The sequence below is a fragment of the Thermobia domestica genome, chromosome 13, assembly GCF_964235325.1.
Source record: "Thermobia domestica chromosome 13, izTheDome1.hap1.1, whole genome shotgun sequence".
NCBI classification, from domain to species: Eukaryota; Metazoa; Arthropoda; class Insecta; order Zygentoma; family Lepismatidae; genus Thermobia; species Thermobia domestica.
In genome coordinates this window covers 28,860,614-28,877,697 of record NC_137466.1, presented here as the reverse complement: position 1 = coordinate 28,877,697, position 17,084 = coordinate 28,860,614, and the positions used below count along the sequence as shown (strand labels likewise).

At 34.4% G+C, this 17,084-nt stretch overlaps 1 protein-coding gene across 3 annotated transcripts in view; it reads left to right on the top strand.

Annotated features, from left to right (window-relative positions):
- LOC145668063 (piwi-like protein Siwi) overlaps positions 1-17,084 on the top strand; it is a 219,683-nt gene that overhangs the window by 129,014 nt on the left and 73,585 nt on the right. For all 3 annotated transcript variants that reach the window (XM_081735562.1, XM_081735563.1, XM_081735561.1), the window contains 2 exons: positions 762-924; positions 5,719-5,860. In XM_081735562.1, coding sequence (XP_081591688.1) covers positions 762-924; positions 5,719-5,860 — 305 coding nt within the window. The remainder of the gene's footprint in view (positions 1-761; positions 925-5,718; positions 5,861-17,084) is intronic.

Below are 17,084 nucleotides of genomic sequence, written 5' to 3'. Positions count from 1 at the left end.
CATCTATGTTGAAAATTTGATCGAGATCGGTTGTGTGTGTGTGTGTGTGTGCTCTTTCTCTCTCTCTCTCTCTCTCTTTCTTTCTCTCACTCACTCACTCACACACACGCTTTTAAAACTAGTTTTACACGAACCTCTTTACATAAGCAAAATCATATCCAGGATAGCAACGGTTGTGTCTCAAGTGTTGTTACTTCTTTTATAATTTTGGGTTGTTGTAGTTATCAGTATAGTTGACGTGACCTTTATGTTACGATGTAGACTTTCACATCGCATGTCAAAGGCTCGTATTATCTTCTGTTGATACCTACGTGTTGTATACATGACTTAAGTGAGAGCGTTGTTGTTCTATGTAACCGTTAGAATAATTTCATGCATAACACTCATCTTATATATGTACACTCCCGTTCCGTTTAACCAAATTTAATGAGACCGATAGTGCTTCGATTAAACCGTATATATAAATATAAGTAGCTTTTTAGCGATACTATTAAACGAGATTATAACTAGTCCCATTTAATCTAATTTCTTTTTCTTTTTTAAAAATATTCAGTTTTTTTTACCGACTCGTTTTAACGAGTCTAACACTAGAGCTCTGTTTAACACTTTGCTTTTTTAATATATATAAAGTAGTTTTTTTCTATGAGAATTCGGTTAAACCCGGAAATTCAGTTTACGAGGAATATTCTGTTTATTAGTTTAGGATTTGCCTTTGGCCAGTATTTCTGGAGATAATACTAAAATGTTTCTTATACTTTTAGATACAAAATGATCTCAAGGACTGGAACTTAAAATTGTGTAATAGTCTATTGGAGTTCCCTGGACGTATCCTTCCTCAAGAAAAAATCGTTCAAGGCATGGCGAAAGGAGACTATATCAAGTATCCTGCAGGACCCCAAACTGACTGGACACGTGAATTAAGAAGTAAGCCTTTAGATATTTTTTTTTTTGCATGTTAGCTTTTTAAGTAATCTTAAGAATATTGGAACTATAACTTCTCACGTAAACATGCCTTTTAAAGAGGTACAATAACTTTTTTTTTCTTCAAAACTCAGACACACAGTTTCAATACTATAGATCAAAATAATAAATTTGTAGTTTTTGGTAGGTGTGCCATTGAAGTCACATGAAATATATTTTCTTTTATTCAAAAAATAATTCAAATTAAATAAATAGTTCAATGCGATTCATCCAATTATCTAACTATGTCTGCTTTTAAGTACAGGATGGGATAGGGCTGCTATTATTATTATTATTATTATTATTATTATTATTATTATTATTATTATTATTATTATTATTATTATCATCATCATCATTATCATTATCATCATCATCATCATCATCATCATTATCATTATCATCATCATCATTATCATCATCATCATTATCATTATCATCATTATCATTATCATCATTATCATTATCATCATCATCATTATCATCATCATCATCATTATCATCATCATCATCATTATCATCATAATAATAATAATAATAACAACGTGTTACAGTGCAGGGATACATACTATCCTTTAAAGTAAGGTTGAGTTAAACTTACAAAGGCAGGAAAATTTTATACAGACTGGGGCTTGGGTTATTTTCAACTTTCTTTGGGAATCTGCTCCAGTATTACCTCAAATTAATTTCAGGGAAGTAATTTCCTCTAATTTATTTTTTAATATCTTTAAGAGACCATTTCTTTCTAAATTTTAGAAAAATCTTTTGCATATTTCTTTCTATTTGGAAATATTCAGGTGAACTTGTTATTGTGAAGAAATAACAACTTACTCTCTGTTTATATAATTTTTAGTTTCCAAGAAGAGACGTCATATTTTCATACATGTTTACCAATGTAGCGAAACAAATTGCATATTTGTAATTTTTACGAGTTCGCAGTATTTTTTTTTTTTCAACTAGTATTTAATAAAAGAATTAAACAAAACATACCTTGTACGTCTTCAATCTTCTTTTCGGGATCAATCTCTAATTTCAAAATTATAATCCGATTCCTCATGAAGAAGTTCCAAAATCTGATCAGCGTCTAAATAACTCGACTCCGTTCGCAACAGCTGTCGACAACACGTGTTCAAGTACGCTTCTCCTGTGACTAAAACCAACGTACTCATGCAGTTTAGCGACTCAAATTTGAACGAAGTGGTACCAATGAATATGTACTCGCAATAAAAATGTAAAGCAGTTTCTATTGTCCATCTTACTGGACATTAATTGCACTATGGGCTGAGATGTCGCTCGTCCGGAAAATTTCAAGGAAAAACATATAAATGAAAAAATGAAAAGATTGTGACAAACAAATAAATAAAATTTTAAGAATTAGTTGCCCTGGTCATATTACAGTTTCCTCTTAGCAATCCACTTCCGGTTTGCATAAAGAGTTAACGGAGGAAATTAAACCTATTTCTTGGGACACTGAACTAGAGATGCAAGGGCTCGGAAAAAAACCGGCTTTTTTGGAAAAAAACTCGGTTTTTTCTGCTTTGCTTTTTTGCTTGGGAAATTTTGGGCTTTTTTCAAAATTCTGCTTTAAATCGATAAAGCAGACTTTGTTTCGCTTCTCTATAACACAGAAAGTCATTTAATTAGTGGTTGATGCCGATAATAATATAAAACCTCGAAAGTAAACCATGAATTTCGAAAAGATATTTTAAACAATTTTACTTCAACATTTTTACATTATGAATTCCAAAGGATTAACCAATGTATATAATAAACACATTTTAACCTCCTATATACAAAAGTAAGCAGAGTTGACAAGAACCATGGTTGTTTCTGAAAATGCCAAAAACCCGTTTTGGGGGGGCAGTTTAAACCAGGCTTTTTTGGGGTTTAAACCAGGTTTTTTTGATTTAGATATTTTGCTTTATGTATTTGTATTACATATTCACAGAAATAAGTTTGTTTTGCCTTGGTGTTATTATTCAACAACGGGGTTATGCTGGAAGAGGTCCCATAAGCTTAAAGAAGTCCGGTCAGTAAATTTCTTAAATTGAGAAACTCCCGCCCTAGCCATCGGGAAAATCCCGTCATTCTTTTAAATGTAAAACAATAACGGGAAAATCCTGTAAAATTTAATTTGCATGTAAAATTTAAAGGTCAACGTATTATAATCAGTACGCTAAAACTGAGTGACACACAATCATAGTCAACGTCTTGCGAATAAAATTAGAAAAATAAACACACTGCTGAACAAGACTGCACTTATTTAATATAAAAACACATTTACACGTGGCGTTTCGATCTTCTATCCAAGATCCTCATCAGACGTGAGTGTACGTCTGATGAGGATATTGGATAGAAGATCGAAACGTCACGTGTAAATGTGTTTTTATATTAAATAAGTGCAGTCTTGTTCAGCAGTGTGTTTATTTTTCTAAAACTGAGGTATTAAATTACAAATTTAGTATGTAGGTATCATTGAAAGTCCAATCCAAGCTAATGTTGGAAGCTAAGTAGGCAATCGATTAATTTTACCAATTTTAATCAATATATTTAAGCAACCTTCGCTTCTTTATAAAACAACAGGCATGCAGAAATATATAATTTGGTTTCGTTTTGTATGTTTAGGCTTAACATCCTTACGTAATACCGAGGTTATCAAGGAGAAGACTTTCGCTTAAAGTGACATCCGAAAGAGTACTTGGTTTACACATGAAAGAAGGGTTGTGGTTCGACCGACAATTGAACATGGACACCTTGATTAAAAGGTGAAAAGGAAATAAGACTAATGTAGATGGTTTGACATGTGAAACGTCACTATGAAGTTCACACGATTCGCATTTTTGTTCTTTTATTTTTTTTAGTTTAAACCAGTTATTTAAAAAAAAACAGCTGGTGTAAACGAGCCAACCCTAAGAGTAAAAACTTCTTTCAAAAAATACACAAATAACTAGCAAAATTGTATGTAGTATTTTTACTTCAAAATATTCCATACCCTCTTTTTGAAACAAAATAAAATTAAAATAAAACATAAGAGAAATACTTAGATTTGTATGATACAATTAAAGGCTGCACATGGTTCTGTATATTCTTGAAATTCTACAGTCAAGTTTTTTATAACCACCATCAAGGGCGCCCATCAGGGGGGTTAAGGGGGCGCTTGTTCCCCCTAGAGGAAAATGTACTTCAGAATATTGAAAATCCAATAGGATTTTTACATTAGTTACAGCAAAATTTGAAACTATTTTTGAAACGTCGCTTATACTTCCCCTCCTTGGAAACCACAACATGGGCGCCCTTGACCACCATCATGGTTTACCCAGTCCTCAAGTTTTCTGAATTTTTAACAAGAGGGATTCAACATATCATTACGGAACAAAAAAGAAAAAAAAAAGACTACGGAATATATTTAAGTTAAGCTAAATACAACTGCACAACAAACGTGACTGAGTGGTTGGCTTTTGCGCTTCTATCGGGAAGTCCGGGATTCAACCCAGCATTCGACCATTCTGACAAAGCCTTCCTTCATTCCATCTGAGAATGTAGAAATAGTGAGTGTACTGGCCGACTAGGAGTGTAGGAGTTGGCCGACTTCCTTTCTTATTGTTTTTAAATCGTTATTATTACTAATTATCAGCAGTGACGGTTTTGCGAAGGTTAGAGGATCGGTCTTTCGGACTGAAGCCTGTTCTCCAAAGTTGTGGAATGTCTAAAACGAACGAAATATCTATTAGTTATGTCTTTACTCATAAACTTTAAGCTCCCGTCAAATAAAAATTACGAATGTTTAGAAAAACTAAACATCAGTAGTAAGAAAACCCCTCCCAAAACACTTTTTTAAATTCGCCACTGATTCTCAGTATAAAATGATCTTCAAGGTTATATCCGGAAGATTATTGCTAAACATATAAACGAAACGAAATATTAGTTATGCCTATAAACTTCAAGCACCTCCCAAATAAAATTAGGACTTTTTAGAAAACGAAACAATCAGAGAAACCCCTCCCAAAGTACTTTTCTAAATCCGCTATTGATTATTTGTATAAATTGGTATTCATGGTTGTATCTGGAAAATTATTGCTAAATCATTGCACAACTACAGTATAACAGAAATGTGCAAATACGGTTTGACGGACATATTGAAAAACGTATGCTTTGACGGATATATAGAAAAACGTAAGTTTAACTTTCGTGCTAGAAGCTGGAGTACTAAGCTCTTAGAAATGAAACACGGATGACAAACTAAAATGATCTAGAGAAGGAAAAAAATGTCAATAACTCAAAAGTTAAAATAAAGTTAAATAACCTGTAAAATTGCCCTCAAATACTACATTCTTCATGTTAGCTTTAATTCGTAAAATATGTGCTCCATCCATCTTGATGGTGAATTACAGAGCTAAATATGGCATTCAGGTCGTGGAAATCTGATCTAACTATAGAATATACTATAAGAAAGCTATTTGGATAGAAAAATCATGAAAATGAAAAAAGCCAAAATTTCCAAAATTCTCGTTTTTTTTCCAAAAAAGCCTGCTTTTTATGTGAAAAAAACCATCGATTCAAAAAAGCCGGCTTTTTTGCATCTCTACACTGAACCCCTTCCAATAAACCGCTTCTTGATATCTCTTACCGTTTTTATTCTGATATCTGTTGACAGACAGACATAGCTATTCTGTGAAACTTCTGATAGCGTAGTTTGAAAGTCTAATAATAGAAGAGATGACAGGTTATTATAATCTTCAAATGCTTTCTTCTTTTCAGATAACCCAATGTTAATTTCTACGGACTTGAATAACTGGGTCGTGATAACTCCAAGTCGCCAAAGAAGAGAATCGCAGGACTTCGTCAGTAACTTAATCAAAGTATCTGCTTCTATGCGTTTCGTTATTTCTCAACCATTCTTGTAAGTTATTCTTATACATTGTTTCATGGGATACATATATAGATGAATTTAAGGTGAAAATTTAAGACTTAAATTAGAGGGGAAAACTGAAAATTAGAATATTTCCTGTGATGTCTTACTTTGTTTTAGTACTATAGGATCAGATCACATTTATTTTTTGTATGAAGTCTAGCACTATATTTTATTTTTGTTTATATGATTCTATTTGATATATTTTCTGTAAAGTTTTTTTCCTATTAGCACTTTTGTTGGGCTTATTTTCGCTAATATGTCAAAGCATATACATACAATACATCTCTTCTACCAAATCTTTCTGAAAATGTCCGGTTCATTGGTGTGTACTGTGATTAGGACAAATAACCTCGACGCTGACGATTCCAATCAATGAAAGGGTTGGCTCATGAGTACCTTATTGAGCTTGGAAATCGCAAAACGGAACAACCAGCCACATGAAATGCATATAAAATAGTGAAATCATAATGTTGGATACGATTTCTTGTGTGGTAGAATTTTCAGTTAGTGCACAGGGTAGCAATGTTTCATGGTGAGGGGGATCACGCAACATATCTGTGCGCTTTGTTAGGTAGTCTCCGTTTCCTCCAATATTCATTTGATTAGTATTTCCTTCTTTTCCTTGTAATTTCATTTTGTAGAAAAGCAAATGCTGTATATTGTTAGTGAAATAAAATTTTTTAATTAGTTGCAGCTTTGAAAGCCATAGTGATTGGAACGGAGCGGTTGGTATCAAACATAGAAATAGAAGGGGAGAATATGGAACAGGTGACTAGGATACCTGGGTTATGTTAGTGAAGGGTTCCTACTGGTCAGGGAAAACAGGGAAAATGGTACAGGTCAAGGAAACTCAGGGAAGGGGACTGGAAATCAAAGAAAGTCAGGGAAATTTTGTAAAATATATTTTTTCAATATTAATTGTACACCGATTTCAGCTTAGCCAACCATTAATGATCACAGTATGGAATGTTGCTCAGATTTTTATGAGTGGTAAGTGGAATATACGTATGAGCTATTGATTGTTATTTGTTTCCGTAGAATAAATGTTCTCATATATAAATATTCACCGTTATTTATTCCCTATTTATATGCAAACGTCATCCGACACCTGTCATGAAAGTCAGGGAATTTCCTGCCAAGGTCAGAGAAGGTCAAGGAGAAGTCAGAGAAACAGATTCCCCAGCTCACTAGGAACCCTGTAATGACGATATGAAGTGTGAACGAAAAATAAGAGCAAGGATACGAGTGGCGATAGAAGCCTTTAGGAGGAAGGAAATTCTGTTTTGTAGGACTTTGAATTAAGAGTTGAGAACAAGACTCGTAAAATGCTTCGTGTGAAGTATTGTGCTGTATGGGGCAGAAACATGGACATTACTCTAAAAACGGATAAAAACGATTGGAAGCTTTTGAAATGTGAGTGTGGAGAAGGATGGAAAGCGAGTGGAAGAATTACGAGCGGAAAACGAATGAGAGGGTGTTAGAAATGATGGAAGAGAAAAGAACACTTTTAGATATTATTGAGAAGAAGAGGAACTGGTCGGGCTATTGGTTAAGAGGAACTGTATCATGAGGGGCGTGCTAGAGAGTAATGTGGCAGGAAAGAGAGGGAGAGAGCAAGGAGACTACAATTAATGGACGATATCAAAATAGAAAAATCGTGCGTGAAGACGAAGAGGTTAGCTGAAGACTGTGGAGCATGGAAGCTTCTCAGTTGCGGCAAGTGACCTGCTAATAATACAAGAATCCTATGATAATGAATATATATATATATATAATGTGTGTGTGGGTGTATGTGTTTGGCATCAGCTTTCCACATAGAAATGTCCACGTGGCATAGTCACCTAGAGCCACGAAATGTTGTACACACATACATCTTCATCAGATGTAATAGCGTATGAAGCAGTTGTTTCGATTTTTGACTCGGTGGGGGTATTGGAAGGAGAGGACACACGTTCTGGAGGTTAGAATAGTATAGAGCAGGGTTCCCAAAAGGTGGTCCGCGGACTACTGGGGGTCGACAGGAGGTCACTAAGGGATCCACGACTTATTGATGGAAAATTAGTTGTTTTTTTTTTTAAATCTTAAGCTAGCCTTCAGTAAACATTATTGTATTAATAAAAATAATCAAATCGATATTCATTCTTAGGATCACCAAACGTACCTTTTTAAGAGTAGATGTAGGGTCTACTCTTCCTCAGGGTCTACTCTTCTGTACTTCCTCTTGTGTACTTCCTATCCTGTTATGAAATGAAAAACTTCTTTGTACATTTTTTCATACAGTTTGTGACTCCTGGCGTCATGAACAAAAATACTTTCACTTGTTTCTATGTATCGGTTCACGCGTGCCCATTGACGTATATACAAATTCAAGGCTAGCATAATTTACCCAAGGTCAGTGATACAGTCAGTAGTTGAATAGCAGATTTACGGAGAACTTTCGAACTAAAGGAATCACCATAATAGTAGGATTTCTAAAACAAAATATGCAATCACATGCAACCTTGTAATGATGTACAATGTTTATGTCTATGTTCAAACACTTCATACCAGTGAATTCCTAAGAAAGGTTCCTCCAGAATATTTTCCCAAGTCCGACACTGCTCAGACTTAACGCGGGATATTATACTGCTAATACACTTTAGTCAACTAAAATTTGGAATTCCCGGATTTTCACTATATATAATAGGAATTATTTATTATTACTGCTATTAATTATCGATGTTTATCACAGTATTAAATTTGATCTGTCGTCATTGCGAAATGTAGATATAGGCCTATTTCTTTTTTTTTCTTTTTTTTCTATTTTTACAATCTGGTAACTGTTCATTCTGCAAGGTTTCTTTCCGCAGAGGAAACTGTTTCGAAAAGTACTACGACTCTCTCAAACAATGCTAGCAACAGGGAAATCTTTGTTAAGTGTAAACTTTTTACAATGCTTAGTTTGATTGTTATGAATCATTATTGGAAGTCGTGGACGTATACTTCCAGTGTTTGACAATTCACCCATTTTGTAAAATTATATTTTCTAAACTGCACCTAGATTATTTTGCAACGCATTCACAAAACTTATAGTAAATTACCTCAATAGTTTAAATTCTGTATTGAAAGATAAGCATCCATTGCCGAAACCTTTCATCATGTAAAAGAAATTAAGAGGGAAAGAAAGGATAATCATTTAACTATTCTATAAGGCCCTGTTTCCATTTTGTACTAATACGCAATAATACACAATTCCAATATAAAGTATATCAGAAAGCTAGATTGGAAGGTAGAGAAGTATACAGCTTTCCACAGAAATTTCTCAGCAACCTATTAACTGTAGTATTCCATGTCAAATAACACAATTTCTAAACAAATTCTATCTTATCTTGCCAGATTGGTGATAAAATTTGGTACCGTTCTTGGTATCATTTTAAAATGACAAACTTTGATATTTTAGGTTCATATGTGAACTAGTTTCAAAATTACAGGCACCTAAAGTTCTCAAAACTACTGAAAGTTGTGTGAGAGACCGTTATTAGGGTGTCATGACACAAAGGTTGTGTGAGAATTCCACCTTTGTCGCTAACATTTTCGTTGTCAATGTCGGTATTTTCTCCTTTACATTGCTAAACTTACGTGACAGTCTTTATATATATGGCGATGATGGCCTTCCAGAATTTGCGTCTCGTTGACGTTCTTCTTCACCTTGCAAGACCATGTATGCCATTCAAAGATGCCACTTCGTCTTAGTGCCAGGCTGTTCGAGATCAGTTGTCTTGGATTCGATCTCCAGTGGGGAGAAAAAGCCTCCAACTTAAACCGGAGCATTATGTTGGATATCACTTTAACTCTTCAATTAGCAAGCATTGAGAAACTCCCATAAAGATGTTCTAATTTGCTTTTACGGCTGAAACACGTCTTTCTGACCATAATTGGGTAATTTGCAAAGTATTTTTGAAGTATTTTTGTATTTTGAGTGCAAAATATAGAATGTTTATTTCCAAGTAAAATTGCCCCAAAATAGCTAATCATGTGTTGCTAGTGAACAACATTGCCCGTGATATGGTCAATTGTAATGAGGAATATTTCTCAGAGGCAGTAATTAGAAATGGTTTCGCAAGGAATTACTAGCAAAGTAAGTTTCCGTGGAATTCGCAGAATAAATCTTATACAGCTGAATTCAACTGTCCCTTGTTTATGAAGACTATAACTACCTAAACAAGTATTTCACAAAATCAAGTATATGAATATTGTACGAAAGCAATAATGACAAGTAAACGATCGCTGAAACGCTGAAAGTTATTCGTGCGTATAACGCAATAGAAAGCGATGTTTCTTCTAAGCAATTGGGCAATAAAAAGTTTAGAAACAATAGATCCTCTCTCATGTAGCCTTGTTGCTGAAAGTAAACATAAAATTTGAGTTAATCAATTAAGAAAATTGACGTAATGTTACCTCAGTATGTTACTTGCAGCTACACTTTAGATTCAAGTTTTCCAGTTCTAATTATTTACTATTATGTGAAATAAAAACAAGGATAGGAGCGGCGAAAGAAACCTTTATTAGGAAGAAAAGTCTCTTTTGTGGGACTTTGAATAAAGAGTTGAGAAAGATTCATAAAATGTTTCGTGAAGAGTATTGTGCTGTTTGGAGTAGAAACATGGACATTACGTAAAAATGATAAGAAAGAACTAGATGCTTTCGAAATATGAGTATGGAGAAGATTGGAGAGTTTGTTGGGTCGAGTGGAAAACGAATGAGAGGGTGTTAGAGAAGATGGGAAAGAAAAGAACAGTTATAAATATTATTAAGAAGAGAAAGAGAAACTGGTTAGGACATTGGCTAAGAAGAAACTGTATCATGAGGGACGTGCTAGAGGATATGGTGGCAGGAAAGAGAGAGAGAGAGGGGGCGAAGGAGGCTACAATTCATGGACGATATCAAAACAGAAAATTCGTGCGTGGAGACGAAGTGGTTAACGGAAGACTGTGGAGCATGGAAGCTTTTCAATTGCGGCAAGTGACCTGTCAATAATGACAGAATACCTATGGTGATGATCATGATGATGATGTTTCCTTGGAGCGTGTCACTATTTTGCTACTACACAACTTCATGGTTGGTTGGATTGAAGTTGATCATCCTCTTCAGCGCCGAGGCTATGTGAGACGTTTAAAGTGGAATCTGAACCACCATTATGGATTCAAATATTTCAAGGCACTCCAACCCGAGTTCGGAGAGGTCTATGCAACTAGGCTTTCTAAAAGACCTTAATAATTCCAACGAAATGTGATGCACTTAGTAAGTTCTGGTCTCCTGTTTTGAAGATCATGGTGAAACAGTAATATACAGAACTGCAAGAGCCATAATAAAACTAAGACAAGACAGACGTATGCCCATCTTTACCCTTGGACGTACTATTGTTGTGACTTGCCACTTCGATAAACAAGTTCCTTCAATACTCAAAAGATCCGTCGACCCGTCGACACATTTTTTCTGTTCCTTCTGGAAGTCATTTCATTTATTTATTTATTTTACTTCAACGTCCTACGATTCTTGTAAATTGTGGAATGTTTCGCTTTATTGTATTGCAGGACATGAATATAAATATTAAAAAGAAAAATAGGTTAGTCCTCCATTATGAACACGAGAGATACAGGCGATTATTGCAAAGATGGAAAGTTGTCGAGACCTTTCAAGAACACGAAAGGAGAACGAAACTGAATCCAACAGTTAATTGATAGTGATTGGTAATGGATGTGCAGTAATTGCATTTATGTACAGTAATTGTATTTCGGAGGAAAAACAATATTAAAGCATTACAATTGAGCAGATTATCAAAGTTGATGGTACATATAATGTAATTTCTATTTCTGAGTGATACCAAATTATTTTAATGCCTTCTTTCTAGTACATAACAACAGATAATATTAAAAGAGAGACGCAGTATTGCTTTAAATCTTGTGTAACTTTCTGATTTTACCAAGTTACAGAAATCTAACAGAATTTTCAGTTTTTGATATTCATAACTGCACGCCAGTTTTATATAAAAATGAAATGACTAATGGAAATCTGTGCAAAAATACTTTTATCTTTTTGAAATTTTCGATTGTAAATATATATATTGGGTGCTTCTAATCACAAACACACGTCTGGCGTTATTTCCATCTTATCTCTAATCATTTAATAGTTATTACATTCATATCTGTTTATTAACTTACATTTGTCTTTCCGAACTTACAAGGTGCCTTTGCCTCTTATTGTACCGTATATTGTGAATGCATTTAAAACTTGAGATCGCTTAGGGCAACATTTAATATTATTCAGTTGACCTAATTCTTCTTATGACTTACTTTGGCCTTATATAAAACCATTTTAGGGAGTGAGATTAAAAAAATCGTAAGTCAAAAATAAGCACCAACCTATATATATATATATATATATATATATATATATATATATATATGAGAGAGAGAGAGAGAGAGAGAGAGAGAGAGAGAGAGAGAGAGAGAGATAAATAATACACTGTAACACATTGGAGGCGCTAAAACTTTACATTTTTAGGATATATTCTTCATTGTTACTTGTGTATTACGATTAGCCCAAGTTTATGTATTTTCGTGGAATTTATTACATTGCATATGCTTTTGTTACAAATTAGCTCTGGTAAGGTACAGACCACCACCACAATAATAATTTATTATTATTATTATTATTATTATTATTATTATTATTATTATTTAGGAAGGCTTATCGTGATATTTTTCTAAAATTAACATAACGATGTATTTCGAACATTAGCTATATTGATCCTTAAACGGAAAAAGAAAATATCCCAGACATCTTGCAACTTTCCTCTTCATGAATGTGTTCCTTGTGTTCATGATGTCAGCGCGTCACGTAATCTAGGGTATTTAGGTAAAGACATTCTGGCCAAATAGATAAATATTGCAGTGATTATGATTTATAGTTATTCTTAAAACTCAAAAATAGAACGTTGCAATCGTAGTCAACCCATAGTTCTGTTCAGAAATGCGTCATTGTCTGCTACCGTATTTTGAAGAGAATATATTACTTTCACCTAATCAAATCAAAGTTCCTTAATTTAATCAATGTTCCAGACGAAGTGATCCGTGGATATCGCGAATGCAACCATTTTAAAATGTTGATATACTCGGGAGACATGAGTTATAAAATGTCTTAACATGACTTCTGTTGGTCTTCCTCAATCCATCCAATAAAATCGAATTACAAGGTGTGAACACAACAACATGTAATGATTTGTCGAAAACAGTACAAATTACATACATACACACACATACACACACACACACACACATAATATATATATATATATATATATATATATATATATATATATATATATATATATATATATATATATATATATATATATATATATATATAACTAAATAAAACTACTGAGTAAGGCTATGTGATCAAAATATATAAAAACATTAACACGTAACAATTTCAACATTCTGTGACTTCCACTCCTTTAGACACATAGACTTGCTCAGTCTGTTGTGTTTAGTTTGACATTATGGAAACAAGGCCTGATAGAACAGACATATACACGGTAGTAGCTTTTTATATCGCTTTGTCCAATACAACGTGAGAGATACCAGTACCTGACATTGAATTAGTAAGCTCTCTATAAATGCAACCGAAGTTACGTAGAAATGGCAAAGTGAAATTTACGATATGGTAAAGTGCAATGTGAACACTGGAAATTAAATATACGAGGGGCATTCAATAAGTAAAGAGACAAATTGCTATAGCTCAATAAAGATGTATTTCAATCTTTCAAAACTAAGGCTATTTTTCAATATAATCACCCTTTACAGTTATGCATTTGTCCCATCTTTCTTGCAGCTTCCTAATTCCCTTGGCGAAGAAATCTTTCGATATACCCCGAAGCCACCTTTGCACCGCTGCCTTAACTTCCTCATTGTTAGCAAATCTTTTTCCATGTAGAGCGTCTTTGAGTGGTCCAAACAGGTAAAAATCAGATGGGGCGAGGTCTGGGCTGTAGGCAGGATGAGGTAAGACCTCCCAACCCAATTCTTGAAGCTTATTTCGGGTCAGCTGGGCTGTATGAGGGCGGGCGTTATCGTGTTGAAGAATGACTCCTTTGACAAGAGTCCACGGCGTTTGCTCCTGATAGCTAGTTTAACTTTGTGTTCTAGCATCTCAGAATAGTATAGGCTATTGATAGTTCGCTGACCTTCAAGGAAATCGCAATAGATTGGACCCTGTGAGTCCCAAAAAATGGTCAGCAGCACTTTACCAGCGCAAGGTTGAACCTTTAATTTTTTTGCGAACTGGAGAGCTAGTGTGTTTCCACTCCATACTCTGCCTTTTGGTTTCAGGGTCGTAGTGATGGATCCAGGCCTCGTCGCAAGTCACTATTCTTTCAAAAAAAGCGTCTCCTTCAATCAAACTTCGTTGCGTTAAGGCTTGACAAATGGAAAGCCTTGATTCTTTATGAGCGTCAGTAAGCTGTCTGGGAACCCATCTGGCACACGTTTTTCTGTACTTTAAAATGTTCCTAATGACATTGTGAACAGTTCCAATACTTACTTGCACTTCCTCAGCTATCATTTCAACAGTAATTCTTCTGTTATCACGAATAAGTCCGTCAATCCTCGATTCCAACGAAGAACCAGAAACTTAAACTGGACGTCCACATCGGGGTTCATCACCTACACTTGTTCGGCCACTTTTAAACCGATCAACCCACTTGTACACATTCGCACGGTTCATACAACTGTTACCGTACTGTCTCAACATTCGAGAAAAAAATTTCACTTGGTTTTACACCTTCTGCGACTAAAAACCTAATGACTGAGCGCTGTTCTTCTAAGGTGCAATCTTCTAGAGGACTTGCCATGATGAATTGATATTTTTGAAGTTATGTTGACATAAAATTACGAAACAGCATATCGGAGCATATCCCAAGGTTGCCAGCTAATACCCCTGAAACAAAATAATAATAATAATAATAATAATAATAATAATAATAATAATAATAATAATAATAATAATAATAATAATAATTACTGTTAAAAATATAGACTTTGTCTCTTTACTTATTGAATGATCCTCGTATATATATATATATATATTTGAGATTCTAAAGACTCTTCATACCTTTCAAATCCTTTATATATCCAAAATTCATATGATGGTGATAGAAGTGAAAAGATCCTCGGAAACACTGACGGGACTTGAGCAACATACTTTGTTTAATAAAAAGAAAGCTAAAACTGAATATCGACTCAGATATTTTACTATCAGGCATCATTCGTATTGATTAATTTGTCTACTGGTGTTTAAGGTTACAACATTGAAATTGTTCATACCAAGTATTTTCTTGGTCATTTGCTCCATTTTCTTGGAATTTTTTATTACTGCAGTCAATTCGACGCTGTCGGAGAAAGCGTAACAGGTGGAGAAAGCGGATAGTTTTCAGGTCTCTGAGATGAACAGTGACACTTCCGATGCCATTTAAATCCAAATTCAGCCACACAACTTGGGAAGGAGGGAGATACATATAAGAGAGTTGTGCATTTAAAGTTTTAATTTCAACCACCGAAGCTGGTAACTAACTCTATGGCCTATGAAATCCGAGTTTCAATGCCACGTTCACAAAAGCTCTAAACTGACTTCTATCCTTATCCAACTTGATCCAGTTTCTACTTTGTGTTCCTATTTCTGCGAGATCCATCTTTGTCCTGCCATCTGCGTCTAGGTCTTCCTAATAGTTGTTTTCGGATTGATCCTCCAGTTAAGACTTTGAAAGCGTTTCCATTTTCTTCCATCCTTGTTACATGAGCTGCCCACCTAGGCCTCATAGATTTGATGACTCTAACAATGTTTGGTAAACCGTATAAATTATGTAGTTACTCGTTATGAAGTTTCCGCCATTCTCCATTCCCGTTCCTCTTGGGTCCGAATATTCGTCGCAGGATTTTATTCTGAAATACTTTGTCTACGTTCTTCCTTCAGAGTAAGCGACCATGTTTCGCAACCATACAAAACCACAGGCATGCTTATTTATATATATATATATATATATATATATATATATATATATATATATATATATATATATATATATATATATATATATATTACGCTTCAAATTCCTCGACAGAATTCGCGACGACAAAAGATTTTGAACTGAATAATAACACAAATTCCCTGCTTTTAGTCGACATTTAATTTCTTCGTCAATATGGTTTTCGTCTGTTAATATTGATCCTAGATACATGAAAGCATCCACTTTATCAAAAGTATTATTTAATATTTTAACGCAGCCATAATTTGCCGTATTACGATCGCGACGAACTTCCATGTATTTAGTTTTCTCTGCATTTACTTCTAAAACTATGTCCCTACATTTTCTGTTTTTCTCCTATCATCCCCTATTAAATTTACATTATCAACATACGCCATAACCTGGTGAATACAATTCAACTCTAGGTCCTGGTCGCTATCTTTGATTTTCCTTATAGCGTACTCCAGGACAAAATGAAATTGTAATGGCGATAACGAATCTCCTTGGTTTCAGGCCATTCTCGATGTGAAAACTCGTAGACAAAAAATTTCCTACCGGGTACTTTACTTTGGGATTAATTTGAACATATCTTAAGTAATCTACGAGTAATTAGCTCTTTTGGTATTTTAAATACTGTAAGAATGTTGTACAAGGTTTCTCTTCCGATTACGAGTCGTAAGCCTATCTAAAATCAATAAATAGCTGATGTACTGAGGTATCGTATTCCCATTTTTTTTCCAGTATTTCTCGAATGGTAAATATTTGGTCGATAGTTGATCGATTTCGTCTAAATCCGCACTGATAATCTCCAATAATTTCGTTGCGTATGGGATTGATCTTGCTAATAGAATGTTTGAGAGGATTTTATAGGATGTTGACAGAAGGAAATGCCTCGATAATTATTACAGTCATTTTTGTCGCTTTTCTTGTGAATTGGAACAATGATTCTTTCCACTCTTGTGGCAATTCCTCCTTATTCCAGATAAGGATCTTGTTCCATAATTTTTCGCCTCCAACTAAAATTAAGTCAGCTAGAATTTTTTCTACACCCCGAGATTTGTGTCTCTAATTTCTTTTTAGCGATTTCTACTTCTATTCAGTTAGGTTCTGGAATATACGGTATGCATTTCCCTTCCTTCCCGCACATTA